Source organism: Culex quinquefasciatus, chromosome 1 (assembly GCF_015732765.1).
Source record: "Culex quinquefasciatus strain JHB chromosome 1, VPISU_Cqui_1.0_pri_paternal, whole genome shotgun sequence".
Lineage (NCBI taxonomy): Eukaryota > Metazoa > Arthropoda > Insecta > Diptera > Culicidae > Culex > Culex quinquefasciatus.
Genome location: NC_051861.1, coordinates 104900015 through 104923357, shown reverse-complemented (window position 1 = coordinate 104923357; position 23343 = coordinate 104900015). Strand labels below are relative to the sequence as shown.

The window sequence follows — 23343 nt, the reverse complement described above, 5'->3', positions numbered from 1 at the left end:
CGGAGACGCAGTCGATTTGGCGGTCCCATCACTCAAGTATCGGCTAACATTCCCATCCACTTCCCCGTGTCTTACCACTGGTCGTGGCCGGCGTCGGTATTGATCAGCACGATAGGGACCTTTGAAAATTGCGAAGGGGTGATGATTGGTTCCTACTTTTCATCTGTGGTCCACGGAGCAATGTTTGGGGGTCCTGGTCAATAACGAAGTAGCAGCTACGGGTAGACACCAATGCTATGCTATGCTATGTTTCGGTTATAACAGCAACATGCACGTTATGAACTCGTAAAAAGTTGAAAAATTCATTTTCTTTCGCTTTTAAAGAGCGAGCATTAAAATTCATAATATTGATGGAATTACTTAGATCCATGATTAAACTTCAGGGTAAGAACAACATCATTCGCAAATTTTAATCCAATCTGGATTGCTTCCATCATGGATGTTGCATTACTCATTGTTTGAATCAAACCAAACAGTGAGTTTTGCAAAAAAGTCATTTTTTCAAACGTAACATCGCCGAGATCAGAAGATCCCAAAGCGTTGCCAGCAGAAAAATTTTCAAATGAGATTTGAAGTACCTGCCCAATTTCAGAAAGATTGGTAGAGGATTTAAAATTCGTGGATGAACCCGAAACGACGTTAGCATAAGAAATGCCATTGTTGTTACCTAACTTTTCCACGGTAGGGGTATTTCTAGAATTGTTCGAGTGAGACAGCACGAACGTTTGATTTAAAGATGCAGGTACAACCTGACATTGAGAAAATTTCGGTTTGGATTTCGGCTGATGCTTAGCACGAGAATCCAAAACCTTTTTTCTGATGGGGCAATCCCAAAAATTTGATTTGTGATTTCCACCACAATTTGCACATTTAAATTGGGTGACTTCTTTCACGGGACAATTGTCCTTGTCGTGAGAAGAATCCCCGCAAACCATGCATTTTGGAACCATGGTGCAATGATCAGTACCGTGACCGAATGCCTGGCAACGCCGGCACTGGGTCAGATTCTGGCCATTACCGCCATGTTTCTTAAAATGCTCCCACTTTACCCGTACATGGAACAAAAACTGAACTTTGTCCAAAAGTTTCAAATTGTTGATTTCATTTCTGTTGAAATGAATCAGATAAAATTGTGAAGTCAAACCAAAGCGAGAAATATTCCCGTTTGATTTTTTCTTCATTGGTATTACTTGGGATGGGGCAAAGCCAAGCAACACCTTAAGTTCGTTTTTGATCTCATCTACCGACAAGTCGTTGGAGAGACCTTTCAAGACCGCCTTGAATGGCCGAGCATTCTTGGTCTCATACGTGTAGAAATTGTGTTTGTGGTTTTTCAAATAACCAACAAAAGTTTGGTGATCTTGTAAAGATTCCGTCAACAAGCGACATTCTCCTCTTCGACCAAGCTGGAACGAAACTTTCAAATTGCAAGTTTCCTTGCAATTCTTCAGTTGCGTTCGAAAGCTGGCCAAATCGGAGACGGAAGTCACTACAATTGGCGGAGCCTTTACTCGTTTCTCGACGGCAGAAGGCTCAGTACGAGAAGAAGGTTCCTTGTCATCAGTTTCGGATAAAACACCGAAACTGTTTGTCAATGGAATTGGAGGATTGACCTCACATTCAGAATCAGAATCAGACCTCAGAAGAGGCTGTTTTCTTTTTCTGTTTCCGTTAGCCGGTTTAGCGTTCAAACGCTTCACCGACGTAACGACCAAATCTTCAGAAGATTTGCGTTTACCTTTGTTTTGACGCATTTTGCAAGCAAAGTTCTCTTAAAAGATGGCTTTGTTTGTAAAATACAACAAAATTTCAGGTGGGGTTAGTCTTGAAAAGACTGTTTAGAATTTTGGAAAATAACTCAGGTAGTCTTTAAAAAGACTGTGAATTTTGTTTTGAAATAACTCTGAGCTTAGGTAGTAAAAAATACCGCAGCTCTAGTGTCCGTTCACCACGAAGGTTCGCAAGACACTGAAAACTAACTAAATTTAGTAATATTTTCGTTCGCTGTGTTAAAAATTTTACTGCTATTTTATTTGAATGGTTTAGTTTTGGAAGAAATTGAAAGAATTAAGCTTAAAATAAAATGAAAACAATTTTTTTTTATCTTTGGAATCATATTTTAAAAACATATTAAATTTTCATTTTGGGCCTGTTTAATTTTAACACTATTTGTTTGTTTGGGTGAATTATTCCAGTGAAAGTTAAAAAAATATCACTTTTTTCGTTTTCCTTTCTCATTTAGAATAAAAATTTAAATTTTGTTAAAAATGATAATATTTTTGCAAATTGTTAAATTCAGTTTTTGAAAAGTGAGCTAAAACCCTTAAAAAATGTTTAATTGGCTAAATGTCGCAGAAACTTTAATTTTTTTTACTCATTTTGACCGTAGAAGATTGTTAAATCTTGCTTTGATATTAAATTCAATAAAATGTAAAAAAATATAACAGAAGCAAATTAGCGAAAACATTTAAGCTATATTAGTCGAATATTAAAAGAGCAGTTCAGTAAATGAGAATACGCGTGCCCTACTTTTTGTTTCAAAATCTGTGTAGAGCCCATCCCTAAACCAGGAGGATTTTTTTTTAATTAGGAGATTTTTTTTGTGTCGCATTCAAATTAAGTGATTTTTTTTGTTTATTAAAGAATAATATATACTGAATGCTTCAGTAGTTTCTGTGATTTAAACATATGATTTTCAGAGTCATTTGAACATTTTTAAAGTTCCGCAAAATTTGCGTGAAATTAGGTGTTTTGAAATTGTGGTCCCCGTGAAATTTGCAATTTTCGAGCGTGAAAAATCACTAAGCCTACTAATAATTATGAAAATATTGAAAGTATTGGATACATGTAGTTAAATTTATGTTCAAGAAGAAAAAGGCCGATTTCAACAGAAAAATGCTAGAGTTTTGCCATTTTCCCAGGGTTTTCATTTATTTAGATAAAACTTTGTCCATGCATTCTCTTTCTCAAAAGAAGCCATTTTGCAAGTTTCATACAATTTTGTGGACTGATCATGCAAAATGGGAAAGTTAATATATATAAAAAACATTAACTTAAGAAATAATTAAATAATTTTTTGATTTGCATAATTGAGATTTTTCAGCAAGAAATAGGTCTTCTAAACATATGAGCAATTCTCTACGAAATCGGTATTTTTTCTTTAATTTTAATTTTTGTATTTTTTAATCCGACTGTAACTTTTTTGGTGCCTTCGGTATGCTCAAAGAAGCCATTTTGCATCATTAGTTTGTCCATATAATTTTCCATACAAATTTGGCATCTGTCCATACAAAAATGATGTATGAAAATTCAAAAATCTGTATCTTTTGAAGGAATTTTTTGATCGATTTGGTGTCTTCAGCAAAGTTTTAGGTATGGATACGGACTACACTGGAAAAAAATAATACATGGTTAAAAAAAATTGGTGGTAAAAGGGCGTAATATTGAATGTTTGGCCCTTTTGAAATGTTAGTCTTGATTTAAAAATTTTGAAAATATTGGTTTCGAAAAGATCGGAAAATTTCACAAATATTTCATATTTTAACATTGAAAATCGGACCATTAGTTGCTGAGATATCGACATTAAAAAATGGTGGGCTGTTTGGGTGAGACTTAGAAATCATCAATTTTCCTGTTTTTAAACCTTTGCATTGCAATATCTCAGCAACTAAAGGTCGTATTAACAAAGTCCGAATAAGCAAAATATAGAGAATTTTCTCAGCTTTTCAAAAATATTTTTTCAAAAGTGGGCAAACATGTGCACTTATTTAAAAAAAATGAAAAACTTCGACTATTTTCAAAAAAGTCACCTAAATATGGATTTAACTTGAAAACGGTGAACTTTATCAAAATTTCAGTAAAGTACTTTTTTATTGCAAATTTGATTTAACATCGAAAAATGAAGTTGAAAAATTTTTGCGACCGAAATATCGATTTTTTTGAAAAAATCAGTATTGATTAAAAAATTCATAACTCGGTCAATGATTTTTTGCACAACATGGAAATTTCTGAAAAGTTGGCATTTGATGTCTTCTAAAACATATCAAAAAATAAAAAAAAAATAAAAATAGTGTTTTTTGCAAATCAAGTTTTAGTGATAAAAAGTTTAATAAAAAAATCACCATATTTTTTTTACCATGTATTATTTTTTCCAGTGTAGTCCGTATCCATACCTACAACTTTGCCGAAGACACCAAATCGATCAAAAAATTCCTTAAAGATACAGATTTTTGAATTTTCATGCATCATCGATACCCATATTGTTAAAAACTAAAATTTTGAGTATTTTTTTTCAAAAATACTTTGTTTTGTAATTTTTTTAGTATTTTCAAAAAAAAAATATAACCTTCGAAATGTATGAAAAAATCTCTATCGTTCGATACCCATATTGTTAAAAACTAAAATTTTGAGTTTTTTTTTCAAAAATACGTTGTTTTGTATTTTAAAAAAAATATTACGTTTGAAATGTATGAAAAATCCCGATCATTTGACACTCATATTGCAATAACAATAATTTTGAGTATTTTTTCGAGAAACATTCCATTTTCAAAATACAGGAAAATACGTATTTTTGTGAAAATTTTCATGTAATTATAATACAATCAGTAGCTATAAACATATTTAGTTTCGTGAAATTTTTTAGTATTTAAAAAAAAGAGACTATATTCGAAATGTATGAAAAAACCCAATCATCTGATATCCATATTGAAGAAAAAAAACTGAAACTTTGAGTTTTTTTCGAAAATAGGGACGTAGTTTTATTAATTTTCAAGTATTTTCAAAAAAAAAAATGTTGTTATTATATTCGAAATGTACCAAAAATCGACAATTTGATACCCGTATTGTGAAAAAGATAAAATTTTGAAAATTATTTTTTCAAAAATACGAAGTTTGATGAAAAATTTGAGTATTTTCAAAAAATTGTGCTATATCTTTCGAAATATATGAAAAAATCCCTATCGTTTGATGCCCATATTGTGAAAAACTAAAATTTTGAGTATTTTTTTCGAAAACGTTGTTTTGTTATTTTTTTTTGTATTTTCAAAAAAATATTACTTGTGAAATGTAAGAAAATCCCGATCATTTGACACCCATATTGCAATAACAATAATTTTGAGTATTTTTTTCGAGAAACATTGCATTTTCAAAATACAGGTAAAATACGTATTTTTGTTAAAATTTTCATGTTATTATAAGTGCAATCGATAGCTTGATAGCATTGATGGCATTGATAGCATCCTGATTAACTATATTTTTTTGATGTTGGTATTATTTTTCATACGATTATTCCCAATGTCTCCCATATAGCCAAAAGCCCATAAGCTCTGTGCTTCAGTTAACCGAGGCGTGCAAAAGCGAGGCATGACTGTATGAACCCCTATCTACACACTTAGACCTTATTTTTACCGGATTCGGTAGTTGAAAAATTTGTTTAGTTTAGATCGGTAAGCCATCCGTTAAAATTAACATAATTTTACCGAATTCCGGTAGGTTTATTGCGAATTCGGTAATTTTCAGTTTACCGAACTGTTCAGCAGTTGAAAATTCGGTTAACTTTACCGAATTCGGTAAAAAATCTAAGTGTGTACAAAAACATGATGTTTTACTAGGAAAGAATTGATTTTCAATGACAAGTTCTGTTAAAATATTTGGCTTAATGTTTTCAAATATTTCTATTAATTTATAACGTCTATTTCATGTTATCAAAATTGACGTTAATAAAATTAAAGAAATCTAACTAATTTCAGCTATCAAACAAATGTTAAATCATCTACAATCAAAATATTTTCCATTAGCAGCAATGCTATTAAGCAATTCAAAATAAACGAAAGCTACTTTATGACAAAATGCACTAACATCCCCATTGAAATTGCAGCAAACGATGTAAACAGTTCGAAGCGCATTTTGTGGCTTAAAATGAAAATTGTGCTATTGATTTTCGTTACATTTACGTGCAAAATAAATTCGACAAATGTTTCGTTTTTAGAGCAGAGCATTATGAAAGCATCGGCATTTCCTCACCTTTACGGGGCCAATCTTATGATGTCATTTTTCAAGGTAATTTCGAGAGCATCGTCACTTTTTCATTTCAAACGATGTCGATCAATTTTGGCCACGTGAATTTTTCAGGACGTGAAAAAAATTCACCTGTTCAGCATTCCTTACGGAGAAAAGTTCCCGGTTACACCTTACATCAAACATTTCCACGACTGTTTGGGGATGTCGTTCACGGTTGCCACAGTCGTTCATAGGAAGCAGAACGCTCGATTTTCGCAAACAGCTATTAGAAATTCTCACGCGGAAGCCTATTTGGTTTACGTCGACGCACCGGCCGAGTATTTTACCGTTCTGGAAACGGTCAAAAGCTCAAATCCGTTGGCCAGATGTTTGTTCGTGTTCAGGAAAGGATCGTACAGGAAGGCAGTTGAGCGGTTGCGGCTGGCTTGGGAACTTTTTGAGTTGTTTAACATTGCTATAACGTCGATTGATGGGGACAATAGGTTGGTTTGGTGCATTTTTAATCCGTTCAATGGGATGCATTACAATTTGGCGACTTCAACGGAACATCATACGCAGTCAGCTGATTTGCGCGAGTTGAATAACTTTAACGGATTTCCGGTTACGGTGAGGTTATGAAGAAATTTTTGTTTGAAGATCACGTTAATTTGTATTACAGATCACGATACCACATCTACAAGGAACTCTTTTTAAGAAATTTCCAGCTGGAGTGAATATTTTGCAAATTATTCTCAAAATGATTAACGCATCCTGCAGGTTCGCCGTCGGTGGATACCAATTTGGTGATTTGAGTTGTTTCTACTAGTTTTCTTTTATTGAGATTTATCTTTCTTTTCAGGAAAAGGTATGCGCTCTGCCGATATTGATTCTTATCCCCACCTAATCCATGATGTGTCTGCTAGTAACGTAATTTTCCTGAATCCTTTGAAGCAAACCGAAATTTACGCTGCTGCTCCAAAAAATCGTAATCCCAAAACATCTCACACGGATTACGTGGTCGTCACGAGACTGTACTATCGGAGGGTGGCGATACTATTTTGCTCCATATTGGCGCTCTTCGGTACCATCAACCGAAAGCTATTCGGTCCAACTTTAGAGAACGAATTCACTCACTTGTTGCTCACCGGGACGGGCATAATGTACAACTTTGGCACTTATGCCTTCAAAGATACCAAACTCCGAATCGTAACCGTATCGCTCATGTTTAGCGCAATGATCGTCAACAACATCCTGCAAGGATCCCTGATTGAGTACCTCAACGTACCGGTTTCCAAAGAAATCGACTCTTTGAACAAACTTCTAAACGCCAACGTTAACATCGTCACAGTTCCATTCATCTTCAACAGCTTGCAGCACGTGACTGGAGACCGAACGGTGCAACAAATCAAAACCAAGCTGAAAATCCTGCCCCTCCCCCAAAACCGTGAAAATCCCATTTTCGCAAACGGACGTCACGCTTTCCTCCTGCCCAAGGAAAAGGCCCACTCAATGGCGGAGACAATCTACGACGATCACGGAAATGATTTGCTTTTCATCGTGCCCGAGAAGGTGCACGTGTTCTACGTGGCATTCGTGGCCCGGCGCGATCTTTTCATGGAGTGGAAAATCAATCAGTTGATACTGCAAATGGCGCAGCACGGTATTATCCACTACGAATTCGAATCCATGTTCACCTCCGTTAGACTTCTGCAGATACCCTGACTGAAAAGTCCGTCGGACGTCCGTCGTTTGTCGTCCGTGCAACCGTACGACGTCGCACGACAATGTCGTGCGACTTTCGCACGAATGTCATACGTTTTTGCACCAAAATGTCGTATTTGTCGTGCGATCGATCATCGAAATTGTTCGACATTGTCGTACGACATTCGACCGACGTCGCACGGTTTTGTTATTTAGGTTGTCGTGCCTTTGTCGTGTGCTGTTTTTTAGGTTATGTTGCAGTAAAAATAAAAGAAAAAATATTTTAAATTATTTTTAGATATATTTTTCTGTTAATTAATCTTTTTCACTCGATTTCACAAACATTCATTAATTTTTCTTGTTGTGTGTCGCGATCTTCACGTGGTTTTTGGCGTTGTCTTCCGATTGGCCTTTCAGCTCATCTCGTCGCTTCGGCATCTTGGCCGGACTTTGTCAGCCATCTTTTGGAGTCGACACCAGCGTGTAGATACGGCACTGGAGCGGCGCTTCTATTTAATTCTCACAGATTGATGGCCTACGGGACAACGTTGGTATACGCACTTCCAGTGCAGGTGTTTTTGCGATCGTTACAGCTTCCGTTCCGTGGGACAATACGGAAACGCTGGGTTGTCAGCAGGATTCGATTGGAATATTTTTGGTTACCTGAAAAAAGATTACGTCATTTGGCTAAATCATTCAAAAACATAACTAAAAATGTAAAATTTAACTTTCAATGTAAAATAAAAAAAATTTGGTCAATTTAAACTTGTAAATTTTTAGGAAAAAAATAGGAAAAAAAACAACAACAAAATTCAAACATTTTTAATTTCAGATAAATCAACATCAACGCATGTTAATTTTTATCAAAAATTTGTATGGAGAATTTTGTTTCTTGGGACTCTGAAGTCCTTGCTAAAAAAGCAATGAACTTTAAAGTTTTTAAGCAATTATGAAATGTTTTAATGTTAGAATCGTTAAAATTTAAAATATCTGAATAATTTTAAAATAAAAATAAAATCTTTGATATTTTTAAAAAAAGTTTTGAGAATATCAAGAATTTTGAGAATAATACAATTTGAAAATATAAGAGTATGTGATTTATAGAAATTTTTGAATTTATGATTTTATAATTTTATAATTTTATAATTTTATAATTTTATAATTTTATAATTTTATAATTTTATAATTTTATAATTTTATAATTTTATAATTTTATAATTTTATAATTTTATAATTTTATAATTTTATAATTTTATAATTTTATAATTTTATAATTTTATAATTTTATAATTTTATAATTTTATAATTTTATAATTTTATAATTTTATAATTTTATAATTTTATAATTTTATAATTTTATAATTTTATAATTTTATAATTTTATAATTTTATAATTTTATAATTTTATAATTTTATAATTTTATAATTTTATAATTTTATAATTTTATAATTTTATAATTTTATAATTTTATAATTTTATAATTTTATAATTTTATAATTTTATAATTTTATAATTTTATAATTTTATAATTTTATAATTTTATAATTTTATAATTTTATAATTTTATAATTTTATAATTTTATAATTTTATAATTTTATAATTTTATAATTTTATAATTTTATAATTTTATAATTTTATAATTTTATAATTTTATAATTTTATAATTTTATAATTTTATAATTTTATAATTTTATAATTTTATAATTTTATAATTTTATAATTTTATAATTTTATAATTTTATAATTTTATAATTTTATAATTTTATAATTTTATAATTTTATAATTTTATAATTTTATAATTTTATAATTTTATAATTTTATAATTTTATAATTTTATAATTTTATAATTTTATAATTTTATAATTTTATAATTTTATAATTTTATAATTTTATAATTTTATAATTTTATAATTTTATAATTTTATAATTTTATAATTTTATAATTTTATAATTTTATAATTTTATAATTTTATAATTTTATAATTTTATAATTTTATAATTTTATAATTTTATAATTTTATAATTTTATAATTTTATAATTTTATAATTTTATAATTTTATAATTTTATAATTTTATAATTTTATAATTTTATAATTTTATAATTTTATAATTTTATAATTTTATAATTTTATAATTTTATAATTTTATAATTTTATAATTTTATAATTTTATAATTTTATAATTTTATAATTTTATAATTTTATAATTTTATAATTTTATAATTTTATAATTTTATAATTTTATAATTTTATAATTTTATAATTTTATAATTTTATAATTTTATAATTTTATAATTTTATAATTTTATAATTTTATAATTTTATAATTTTATAATTTTATAATTTTATAATTTTATAATTTTATAATTTTATAATTTTATAATTTTAAAATTTTATAATTTTATAATTTTATATTTTTATAATTTTATAATTTTATAATTTTATAATTTTATAATTTTATAATTTTATAATTTTATAATTTTATAATTTTATAATTTTATAATTTTATAATTTTATAATTTTATAATTTTATAATTTTATAATTTTATAATTTTATAATTTTATAATTTTATAATTTTATAATTTTATAATTTTATAATTTTATAATTTTATAATTTTATAATTTTATAATTTTATAATTTTATAATTTTATAATTTTATAATTTTATAATTTTATAATTTTATAATATATATGTCTTGTTTTCAAAGTCAAACTAAAAAGTGACAAACTGTTGGTGTCAAACCATCGGGGTTTGAGTGTATATTTTTAATTTTTATCATATTTTTGAACGAAACCATACCATTTAATTGTATTATTTTATATTTATTTGAATCTTAGAAAATTTGAATTGTGGAATTGAAAAGAATCAGAATTGAAAAAATAGAATATTATTGTTTAGAATTTGTGATGGTTTCAGGTTTTAAATTGTCCAGTCCCCACCCCAGCCCTTTCCCCTCACACTTTCATCGTCCTCATTTATTTTTCGTCGTCCAAATGGGAAGGAAACACTACGATGCACACCTCCTCTATCGTTTCAAAACCCAACTCACCGTATAAAAACCATGCACCGCCACATCCCGCGGAAAGTTAAACACCAATCCGCTTCCTCGATCACAGACCGGGTGCTCCTTCCCGTCTTCCGGCATGGCCCGCCGGAGCAACGATGTGACCCGTTCTCCTCCTCCTCCACCACGAAGGCCGAAATCAGAAAATCTGGAATATAAATATTGCTGTGATAAAGCCGCTCGCAAAAAAAGCAACACAACTTACCAATCAACCGGCAAAAATCCACACGAACTTTTCAACAACGTAAACTGGTTCGATTCGGTTCAAAGTTTCTCTGATTTGATCAAGTCCAAACAAGACCAACTGAAGAGAACTGTCAAACTGCGTCGACGAAAATCGTGACGTCAAATTGAAGGAAAATCGATGGAAAAAACAATGTCGGGCATGTCGAGTGTTTGTCGTCCGTTTGTCGTCCTTTCGACCAATCGATATCGAAACGGTAAAATCAAAACCGCGCGACAGCTCGCACGACGTGCGACATTTTTCAAACAGGGTAAGCCGAGTCAAAGAAGGTAAAGTGGCGGAAACAGAGTTGCAAACCATTCGCCTTAACGATGTGATTAAGCTGTTGCCACTGATTGTTAGTACATACGTGTTGAGTTTTTTCTTGCTAGCGTTTGAATTGGCTTACAGCAGATTTTCGAAACATTTGCAACAAAACGACACAAATATCGCTGCTTTTAGTAGAGCAAAACTAGTTTTCGCAATGGAAAAGTCATACTCAGTATTTTGGACAGTCTTGATTTATTTAAAGACACTGAAACGATAGAGAATAAAGAAATCGTCGAGAGCAATATCTATGTTAAAATTTATGCTAAAAAAGCGCTCAATATGGAGCACCCGCAGTCGAGCAGTTTTTGACAGTTCGCTCCATAAGAAATCCATTGTAGAAAAAAGCAAAAACTGCTCGAATGGAAGTCGCAGTCGAGCAGTTTTTGACAGTTCGCTCCATAAGAATTCCCAAGTAACCATCCAGCACTAAATAAAGTCACTGTTCAGCACTAACAGCGCATTTACAGCTGCGACAAAAAGCTAAAATGTTTTGACATCTGCACCAAATGCGCTTTTACAGCAGATTTACAGCTAGTTTTGGACTTTATATTTCTGTTTTACAGCTGAGCCCCTATCCTGTTGTTGCTCCACCCCTGCAAAATGTCAAAAAATTGGAGAGGCAAAAATGTTGTTGTCCCTTTCCCTCTCTCTCTCCTCTGCTTCACTCAATTCTATTTTTGGATTGTTTACTACTTTGCCGACTCAGCTGATTGAGAGGGGAAGTTGAATTATTTGCTTGAACTCGCGTTTTTGTCGATATAATCCCGGATGATAGGCTGGATGTTGTTGTTATTCGATGAATCCTGAGACCGTGTCCTCACGGCTATTCTTTATGTAAACTAATGTCAAAAACATAAACAATGACTTTTAAAACCCGCCGTTTGACACGAATGATTTTTAAAACCCGCCAAACAAATCGCAGCAAACTAGTGGTTGCCCAGAGAAAATGTCCTTGTCAAATAATTTCTGTTTTTCCTTTGAAACGGTGGTGATTTTTCGGTCGCACAGTCGTTTTTAGTTTCCTGATTCTATAGATTGATTTTTATTGAAAAAGGGCTTAGTTTTTCTTGATATAAAACGCGATAAATGGAGGAGGTTTTTAAATACGTAATTTTTGTTAAATTTAAATCCTCGCTCATCCGTTTGCACACCGTTTCATAAGAAAACATAACGGTGGACAGAGTTCAATTTGATTCATGAATGTTGGTTTTAGGCTTTTAGCTGGCTGAAAAGCTAAAGTTCACGCAAGAAAGCAAATATTTAACCTCAGATATTGTTTGATTAATGCTTTTCTTGCTCCAGCAAAAGAAACAGAAAGAATCTGAATAACTTCTTTGCTCACTCTTTGTCCGAGGCAAAAAATGATTGAAGAAAACTTAAGAAGTATAGTGCCTTGAACAAGTAACTATGTAAGATAAAAAAAACAATTACATCAGGTTCAATTTCAAGTTAAATCTTTGTGCCTTTTTTTAATTCAAATAGAATAATTTGTCAAGAGTGACAGCTTGAAAAGGTTCTAATCAATTTCGAAATAATTTTTATTGATCATTTTGATTTTAAGCAACACAACACACAAAACCCCTCCCCCTTTTTCTAAAATCGTTTGTATTTCACCTTGTTTAAAATTTCAATAACACATAATCTACTAATTCTACATTCTTCGACTTCAGATTCAACTTGACTTTGAAAAACTTTTTTTCAATTTTCACACCGGGGGACGATTTCGCCTTCCTTCATCCGTTCAACATCCGGAACCACATAATTCCATTTTGATGGGACTATTGTGATGAATGAATGGGATCCGGATTCCTGAAATAAATTGGCCACTTGTCCTGATCTCGGTGCGATCCGGTCTAGTTTAAAACCAGGACCTAAACAAACCAAAACGGTTTCAAAGAAAAACATGATTTTTTTTTGACAAGGACATTTTCCCTGAGCAACCACCAGTTTGCTGCGATTTGTTTGGCGGGTTTTAAAAATCATGCATGTCAAACGGCGGGTTTTAAAAGTCATTGTTTATGTTTTTGACATTAGTTTACATGAAGAATATGAGGTATGGATTCCCAGGATTGTTATCAGAGCTACATAAACAACAACACTGTTAAAGTTAAATACATGGATTCTACTTAATATGCACATAATTTAGTCACTAGGTCACTAGGAATTTTCTCTATTTATTTTTAAAGACATTTCTCTGTGGATTCTGGATAATTTATTCTAATTTCAACACAATCGTTTCACAGCCTCCATAACTGCGTTTCACTAAATTTGCATTAATTTGCCACTATTCCTGCGTATCCGTAAGGAAACAGCTGCTGGTGGCCACTGCATGGGTAGTAGAAGAACGCTAGTAGTTTTTTTTATCGTTTTGAATATAAAATTAATAAAATTAAACTTACCAACATGATGAAAAGGCTTCGATTGCAAACGTTTTTTTTTCAATCATTAAACAAAATTCTCAGCTGACTGCATTTTTCTCCCCGCATGATTTGTTTTGGTTTAATGGATGAATTGAGAGAGTAAGCATTATTTTTGATTTTTTTGTTGGTGCTCTCTCTTTCGCTCTTACACGGAACAAAATCGTGTTGCCAGTTTGATGAAATATTTTGTTGCAGTGTTGCTAGTAGCAGCATTAAATCAGTACTATTCCGGCTATTACTAGAGCAGTTGTTTTAAAGCTAATTTGCAATCACCTTAGCTGTTTTATGACTGATTAGCTGGTGAATGCTGTTTAGCAACTCATTTATTTTATATTTCTTTTAGTGCTGGATGGTTACTTGGGAAATACATTGTAGAAAAAAGCAAAAACTGCTCGAATGGAAGTGCTCCATTTTTCAGCATCAAGTTTTCATTTGCTCAACAAACACTGGAAATTGCGTCAATCGACGCTACGTCAAATTTTATGCAAAATGGGAACTAGACCAACCTTCCATGCAGGGTTGTTAAAATATCAAAATATCAGCTCTCAGCAACTACAATTATCTCACCTGAATATTCATGCCTCAAATACAACTGCTCTTTTCTCCTTATTGAAACTCTCAGTGCCGAACATAGCCGAACACGTTTTCGTGTTTACACACTCGCGATTGACATTTTCTTTTTCTCTCTCATTCCCGCTTCCACGATCATCCTACCGCAACAGCGTGTAACCACAAAAGCCGCCACAAAACCAATTTTGCAAACGCTGTTTAACGGGACGTCATGCGTGGTCGGCTCCTAATCGCCATCTCGCGTTCTATCATTGCAGTTTTCTGAGAGATTGAGAGACTCAGCGGTGAGAGCGCATAGTCGAGGAAAAGGGGAGGAGTGATAGAGAGAGAATGACATCGCTGGGAATCACGAGACACAAGAAGAGATCTCACAAGCTATAGTCACGGCCACTATACTCTCGGATGTTTTTGGTGCAAAGATTATCAATTGATAGCTTTTCTATCACTCATTTGCAACACTGCTTCCATGATTTGTTTTTTTTTAAGTGCCGCAGACTGGGGTCAATCGGAAATACAGTCTGAATAGGGACAGCAGTTTTTAGAGCACTTAAAAGCTTGAAATTTGGACGCGATGCACTATGTTTGTTGGTTTGAGTCTGTTCTATACGAAACTAACAAAAAATATCCAAATATTATGCAGTACACTGAAAATATGCCACACTTTTTATTCAAGTGCCCAAACACTTGAATGATTGAATAAAATCACATCGTAGATCTAATTGGTTTTTGTTTCAACATAAATCCAAACCACTATCAAATGCAAGTGTTTGGGCGGTGGACTTTTTGGTAGTTTTTAACACGTTATTTTCATTCGGGTGTCTCAAGCTTTCCAAGTGTTTTGCTTATGAATTTGTCCCGACGTCTTGAACTGTTCAAAGTGATGAGCAAAACACTTGAAATTGATCTTAAGATCTACCCAAAACAGGCACTATACAAAGTCAACGTGATTATCCACATGAATTTAATGTGTTTCACTGATTGATTTTTGCGCGACTTTCATCGAAGGCTAGAAGCGAGGCAAGAACCAATAGCACAAAAAACTCTCCCGTCTTCAACTGGCCGGCCGGCGCAGTGGTAGCGTGCACGACTAGCAAGCCGACGTCGTCGTGCTATCATGTCGCACCCGCCATTTCGACGTTCCTAGAAAAACGCGTTTTAATGTTTGACCTTGAATTAACAAAAACTAGAGCACGCTATGTAAACAATAACAAACACGTTTTGTTTGGTTGACCATTCTGTGCATTGTCCCGAAATTTGCATTGAAATCGAATTTTGGGGATCTGTGAAGGTCAAAAGGTGAGGCATTGTGAGCTGCACAAAATGGCGTTCTTAACTCAATTTGGCCCAAAATAATTCCTATATTTAGCGTTACGTAATAAAATAACGCTCCTTTTTTTTTAAAAAAAATGCGATTTATGTAGACAAAGGCTTCAATGTTGTTGGCATATAAAACTCATGAATCCGACATTGACATGAACCAATAGCTTCTTTTGACATAAGAAACGCATGGACAAAGTTTCTTTAAAAAATTTATAACGTCAGCACAAAATGATTATGATGATACAAAAAATCTTATGATGAAAGCAAGGTATTATTAATGATATGTTTTCCAAAAGAAATTGAAAACGCAATTTTCACCAAAAGAATATTTTTAATCGTACAAATTCTTAATCAAACAAGCGTTCATGACAAACGCAAGCATGGCAAGCCTTGGTTTTGGTTTTCTAGTTTTGGTACGAGCCCAAAAACCGAACAAACCGCGTGTGGCACAAAGTGCAGGGAACCTTGCCATTCAGCATCTACGAAAGTGAGAGAGTCAGAGATAGCTATTTTTACAACCGCACCACTACACACTCAATCGCAATACCTTAGGTAGATAGTCATTGGTGTCGCGAGCATTGAAAACATTGAAATCGATATAAAGCTTAGAAGCTTAGATAGCTCCTATTGGAATCCAATGAACTCTTTTAAATAAACTTACGAAATCACGACAAAATGAAGCCTACTTAAAGGCGATTTTAGGAGCACACGGGAAACAAATTGTTTGTATCCGGATGAATGTCCTATGTCAAAAAAGTTTTTGCATAAACATTGGACAGTTATGCAAAAAACGGACAGGGCAAAAGAAACGGATAAGCTACAATATCTTACATGTTGAAGGAAACATCGGTAGAAAAGCTACTACAAACGAGTATATCTCGAGCCACAAAATATATGCGCCAGCGAGAATGCCAGTATTCGAAGCTCAACTTGACAACTTGGCGACGAAGTGTCGAAAACCGATGCAGTGTGATTTTTTGGCGATTTTTCCGATTAAAATTTATGCTGAATCGTCATATTTACGAACATGAAAATGACGTCCAGCCATAAAGTAAAACCTATACCTTTCTTTAGTAAGAAAGGCAAAAAGAAAATCGTACTAAAAATTGATCGGGATTGCCGATAGATGTCAAATTTGTTTCAGATGCTCACTCATGGTCTGTACTATGAATGTTGCAAGAAATTTCAGATAAAATTGGAAACGAAAAATGTTGGTGAAGGTCACCAGGTGTGCTTTTACCTTTTTTTAGGGATTTTTTTTTCTTATGGTATTTTAATCAAACGGCTCTAACTCCAGAACCATAGTATGAATCTGGATGAAAATTTGGGAAGTTCTAGAGCTCGAAAAATGCAATTTTTGAGATAAAAAAAAGATATGAAAATGAAAAATTTTGACCATATTTCCATTTGAAAACTGTGTATTTTGTTGAAAAGTCTGGCCACATCCGAAAACAGATGGATATTTCGAAATTTGATCGGCAACTCGCCCAGGTTCAGCACACTAGCTTTCATCTGCATTCAGAAGAATCAAAATCGGGTTCAGGGGAGACGACACAAAATTTGGCAAACGTTTACCACACACGAACGTCACTCGATCTCCACGGAATGTATTTAATTCGAGGGTTGGAGATAGGCGAGTTCTGTCAAGATGAATCGATAGAGCGTCGAAAATCGATGCAGTGTGATTTTTTGGCGATTTTTCCGATTAAAATTCATGCTGAATCGTTTTATTAACGAAGATGAAAATGACGTCCAGCCTTAAAGTAAAACCTATACCTTTCTTTAGTAAGAAAGGCAAAAATAATAAAAAAAAGTCAAAAAGTCCGAAAATAAAACCTGAGACATAGGGGATCATTTTCTCACAGAGAATAAAAAAAACACACTGACAGATTTTTGAGAATATTACATCACAAAATTTTATATATTTGTTTTTGTTGTTGGAATAAATATACATTTCCCATAATTTCATAGATTATTTAGCAATAATTACATTAGTGTTGTGTTGCTTGTTTTTTTTCTGCTGCTGCTTCTTCTTTTTCTTCAAAGTTCCTTATTATTTTGTCAATCAACGTTCCTTGGTTTGTGGTAGTAGATTATTTAATTCGCTTTATGGATTACTTCCAAGATAAATGGGCGTTAAGCTTGTTTTTCTTTCCTTTCTGCCGTTCAAACATTTTTTCCCCTTTTTCTACCACAATTTTAGCAAGACCAGCTTCACACATCTGTACAAATCTCGACGATCCTTCCTTTTCTAGCGGTTGCGCGTCATTTTGTTTTTTTTTTTTTTTTTGATAGCCTGAAATAAGGTTCTGCTCAGATCTGTTATTGCCAATTTAATTCTTTTCTTGTCTTAACAGCTCATTTCTGTATCCACTTCTTCAGAGCTCTTTTCTTACTTTAACAGACTAAGATTTTTTGTTTTTCCTTTTCCTTTCAATTTTCAGCAGAATATTCAATACACTATGACTTTTGTTAAGACTAGTTTTTATTTTCAGTGTTTCATTCGTTTACTTCTTCTTTTCTTCCTCTCTTGTTTTTTTTTTCTTCTTGATCCTATGGCGGGCGGGTGAGTGGCGCATAAAAAGTGCATTCTTTAAGGTTAAGGGTTCTGGTTTTTTCATTGGGAATGTTTTTCACCTCTCTTCTTCTTCTTTTCTTATTTTTGTTAAAGTAATATTTCAACTGTTACCATTTTGTTCTAATACTCACGATTACAAAATGTTGTTCACACTTGCTCAATCTTACCCACAAACACATTTGCTCCGATTGTTTCAGCGTCGACGGTTTGTTTCATCCTTTCGCGAACATGCTCGAACTTGCGTGTGAGAGTTCTTATTTCTTAAGTAGAGTACACTTAGGGAGCGCGGGGGTGAAAGGACATTTAGACATACTTTTTTGTTTGTTTTTGTTCTTGTTACGTTCCTTGAGCGTAGCAAAGACGGGTGAAATAAAGCGTAATAAATATATGGGGGCTGACATCTACGCGATAAAAGGAAGTAAACAAGCTGCTTCGGCAGGATGATGATGATGCAAGCACGGATAACAGTTATAGTTTTGGATGTTGATTTTTTTTATGATTATCTGATTATGCTTACACTTGTTTGGGGGGAATGTTAATTCTTACCTTGTCATATGAGGTACTTTCTTTGGATCCAAGCTTTTCCTAGTGTTTATTGAACTGAAAGTTATTAAACAGCATGGTGGGCATTTCATCTTCTGAACTTGAATCAGTGCTAAAATTTTCAAATTGCCACAATTGGTCCATCCCGCAGCATCGCTGCTTGATAGGCACGCCGTCGGTTGAGCAAAAAGTCCTTTTTAAATATTTTATTGCATTCTGAATAGAGCGTCCAATTTCACGTCCCAGGAAAAAAAATTCCCGGGAATTCCTGGGATTTCCCGTTTCCCGGGAAATTTGTAAATTTCCCGGGAATTCCCGAAATACATGCAGAAGTATACATTTGCCTACCTTTTTTGGCACCAACATTTTGAAATTATACAAAAAATAATAATTACAGAACCTGATTTGATTTTATTCACTTCAATCTGCTGTTCATATTGAACTTATCAGCTTGTCTGTAAATTTCATATCAAGATTGAATTCAGATAAAATTTATTTTTGAAGCATTCATAACTAGGAATATTGTTTGCTTATATGTTGGGCAACAACAATTTTGCTATTATTTTGACAAGGTTTCATCCACAAAGTATGGATGGTATGGATGACGCCCAACCTATTTTAACGATTTTTTTGGTATATAATTTGAAAATAAGATATTTACCTCTTTCGGCCAAGATCAAAATTGAAATTTGTTCTGCATTTTTGTTTACCTTGACCAAATTGGATGAAAACTGAATTGATATAATAAAATTTTTCAAAAAGGGTTATGCTAGAAGAATTTGTTTAAAATATTTCGAGAAATTACAGTTTGAAGTTATAAATTAATGAAGCTGGCAAAAAATCATCATGACGTTATGATTTTTCTTAAATGTTTTCGACTTTAAATTTCTCTTTTTAACTTACTTCCCTTTGTCGTCAAGGGCTCATACTTGGCGTGAGTTCAACTCATGTGAAGACAAACAGGGACGATATTTTTTTGAAAAAATCCAGAAATCGCGACCGAGCAATATCAGCCGAAGTCTATCCAAGATGGCGTTGGGAAAATAATTAGTAGTTTTTGGTAGTTTGAGAGATTTTTTTATATTTATTTTCAAAAACCTCACTTCTGATTAAGTTTTCAAAATTCATAAGTTAGAACTATCACAAAATGTCGAAAACATAGTGGCAGTAGTCTGTTAAATAATTGCAAAATGTATAAAACTTCGTGAAAACATTTAATTTTTGCTTACGTGTTATGATCTTTCGCGATCCGTAGTTAAACATTTATTTTTATGCTCAAAAATTTACAATTTTATGAAAAAAAAACAAGAAAAATAAATGTTATAAATTTTTTTTTTATTTATTTTCAACTGCTTGTATTAATTTCTGGAGCCTTAATGAAACTTTCCAATCAATTTCCTGAATAATACAATTCGAATTTTCAAAAAAATACGTATTGCAAGGCAAGCATGTTAAGGCCATTTAATAACAAAATTTAAGGATTCTCTCCCCTCTAATATGAGGGGGCAAGCAAAATTATTGACTAAAATTGGAATTTTCATTGACAAAACTTGTAAAATCGAGTTTACAGGATTCAGAATTCACTGAATAACGCTTATTCATGAATTTTAAATTGGGAATTTCAATGGGACAACAGATCGTTAAAAAATTGTTTTCATATTTAGATTCGTTAATAATTAAAAATGATGTTTCAAGCATTTTGTGATACTGTTTGCTGAAAAATCGAAAGTGAGGCTGAAATTGTTTTTCTATAAAAAAATTTCAGGGATATTGTTTTAGCCAAGTAAAACATTTTTGGAAATAATTAAATTTCTTTATTTTCAGCATGAGTGTCGAAACTAAATTTGACGTTGATTGTTTGTTTGCAATGTTCAAAATTTACAATAAGCTAACTATTCTGCTCATTTATTTTGCTAACATCCACCGACGTGAGTAGGATTTATACATTCAAAGTATAGTTTTAGAATAAAATTCCTGACTTTTTTTCTGCAAAATTCGTTCTACCGTAATCTGGGGCGAATTGGGACTACAGTCTGAATAGGGACAGCAGTTTTTAGAGCACTTAAAGCTTTTATATTTGGAAATGGATGTACACATTTTGCTGGTCTGAGTCTGTTCTAACCGAAACCAATTAGAAAAATCAAAATATTGTGCTCCAACATGGTTAAAACTGCTGTCCCAATTCACCCCATGGGTGACCCGAGTGATCCCAGTTTACGGTACGCAATTGTTTGTTTTTGAAAATTTTCAAAAACTCTTAATCTATAAAAAGGGTATCAAACGGTGCCAAAATTAGCATTACCAGATTTTGCATATATTTTCAAAGGATAAAATTAACTTTTTTCTTACAAAATTGCGTTTTTTGGAAATTTAAAAAAAAACAATGCAAAATGTTTTCGAACGAAACAAATTAATCATTCGTATTTAAGCATGTTGATGTATTTTTGAGAATTTCAAAATTGTCTTATATACATGATTTTACATGGATTTCCACAGTAATGATGATTTTTCTAAACAAAATTCTAGATATTTGAAAAATAACCGTTAAATTTTTCATAGATTGTTTAATATTTTTGCGAAGAATTTTCTAGATTTACAAAATACTCATTTTGTAGAATTTAAATTTTTTGCATTTTATTTCGAAATTTTAAATTTTGTATTTTTATTTTATTTAGGCGAACCAAGAAGCCATTTTGAATCTTTCGTTTTTCATTCTTCCATTCAATTTAGCATACAAAATATGTGAAGCAAAAAGCTGTACATAGAGAAAGATTTTTCTGTTCAAGACACCAAGGTAAAGTTGTAGGTTATACACAAGGGTCCTGATTGCTCAAAATCAACCACTCTATTCGCGAGCACAAATAGCAGGCGACGCGATACTGCCCTGATGAATTCCTACTGTTTGTCACTTTGAAACCATTCGCTCCCGAACACTCTCTTTTCTACTCTCCTTCTCTCTCTCTGATCGGCTCAGTCTCCGAACGGCTCAAGCAGGCCGAACGTCCCCGATCACTCTGAACTGAAAACATTTTTTCTCTGATGCGCTGCGTTATACTCATTGATTTTGGTTGCCTAAAATCAATGTTATCAATTAAATTGTGCATTTATTTTGATTTCATGCCATTATAGACACCATTCAAAGAAACATCCATCAAGAAAAAATCAAATTGATCTCAAACTGAGGGTGTGAAAACAAAAAGACTGCCGCGCTGGCGTTTTGTGAGAATGGCTCTTCGCTGAGCATGGTAGTGTGTGAGTGTCGTCGAGCGACGGAGTAGGCAAAAAAAATCACGATGTATTTGTTCTCTGAGTGAACAGTTCGGGCCACTCGCTGACTGCTTGCGAGAATCATTCGCTCATGAATGCTAGCGGGTTAGAATAGGCGACGAATGGATAGGCGATGAGTGAGTGGTTTCAGTTCATTGAACCGAAAATCAGGACCCTTGGTTATACAGTACTTGTTCGGTAACTGGGCTGAAAACGTCGCCCAGTTACTGAATGCTGCTCGCTAACTGGGCTGCCGAGGGGATCATCAATGCATCAACATTGTTTTAAATAAAAATAATTTAAAGTTGCTTCAATTTGTATCTAGAGCATGTTTTCCATGCTTCCTTTAATTGTTACTTGAAATTTCAGATTTTTTTTAATTATTACTCTTGATTGTTGCATCCATGGACCCCTCGGTCATTTAGGTTTGTTTATGTTTTTGACGTTTGTCTGCTTTTAAAGTGGGCTGCAGCCCAGTTATCGAGCGCCCAGTTAAAAAGCGAACAAGTACTGTACTAATTACTTTTCAGGGAAAAAAGCTACACGACAATTTTCACTTTTCAGTTAAAACATATATTTTTAAATTAGAAATTTTTATTGTGACAAGGCATTTTTTGTGCCACAGTTTAGGATGGTGCAAAATCTTAAAAAATGAAGATTTTCTTAAAATAAACTTCAAAATTCAATTTTAGATGCAAAATCAAATTTGCAGTTGAAAATGACTTCACAATTTTCATTGGCATTTTTAGGTAAACTTTTTCGAAGGAAAAGCAAAAGCTGAGAAAATTTCCTACAGTTTTCCTCTTTAAACTTAGTTCATTGAACTACTGCACTATGGGGTATTTCCATATAAGCGAGCGGCCAAAAATATTTTTTTGCTTTTTTGGGACTTTTTTGTGTTGTTTGTACTTAGTATAATAAAAACAAATGAATTTTGATATTTTTCAAAAAAAAAGTTTGATTTTCGATTTTTTCATAGATAGAAATACTAAAATTTCAATTATTAGAAATATGGCTATCTTAGTATATTAAATTTTGCACTAGTTTTTACCAGATTAGTTTTTTTAAACTCTAGAATTTATCAAAAAACTGTATTTTAAATAAAATGTTACAATTGATTTTGCTGAATTTGTTGATTTTGTTAATTTTGCTAATTTTGTTAATTTTGATAATTTTGTTAATTTTGTTGATTTTGTTGATTTTGTTAATTTTTTATTTTTGTTATTTTTGTTATTTTCGTTATTTTTGTTATTTTTGTTAATTTTGTTAATTTTATTATTTTTGTTAATTTTGTTAATTTTATTAATTTTGTTAATTTTGTTAAT

At 32.4% G+C, this 23343-nt stretch overlaps 1 protein-coding gene across 1 annotated transcript; it reads left to right on the top strand.

The window, feature by feature from the left end:
- Positions 1-6042: 6042 nt before the first annotated feature.
- LOC6054390 lies at positions 6043-7719 on the top strand. The gene is made up of 3 exons (XM_038266470.1): positions 6043-6624; positions 6677-6800; positions 6857-7719. The coding sequence occupies exons 1-3, from the start codon at positions 6220-6222 to the stop codon at positions 7717-7719; spliced, it is 1392 nt and encodes a 463-aa protein (XP_038122398.1). The 5' UTR covers positions 6043-6219.
- Positions 7720-23343: the final 15624 nt, after the last annotated feature.

Coding starts and splice junctions, on each gene's coding strand:
- LOC6054390 (XM_038266470.1), top strand. CDS start 6,220: ATGTCGTTCACGGTTGCCACAGTCGTTCATAGGAAGCAGAACGCTCGA. Junction 6,625..6,676: donor TTAACGGATTTCCGGTTACG/GTGAGGTTATGA, acceptor TTTGTATTACAG/ATCACGATACCACATCTACA. Junction 6,801..6,856: donor CGTCGGTGGATACCAATTTG/GTGATTTGAGTT, acceptor CTTTCTTTTCAG/GAAAAGGTATGCGCTCTGCC.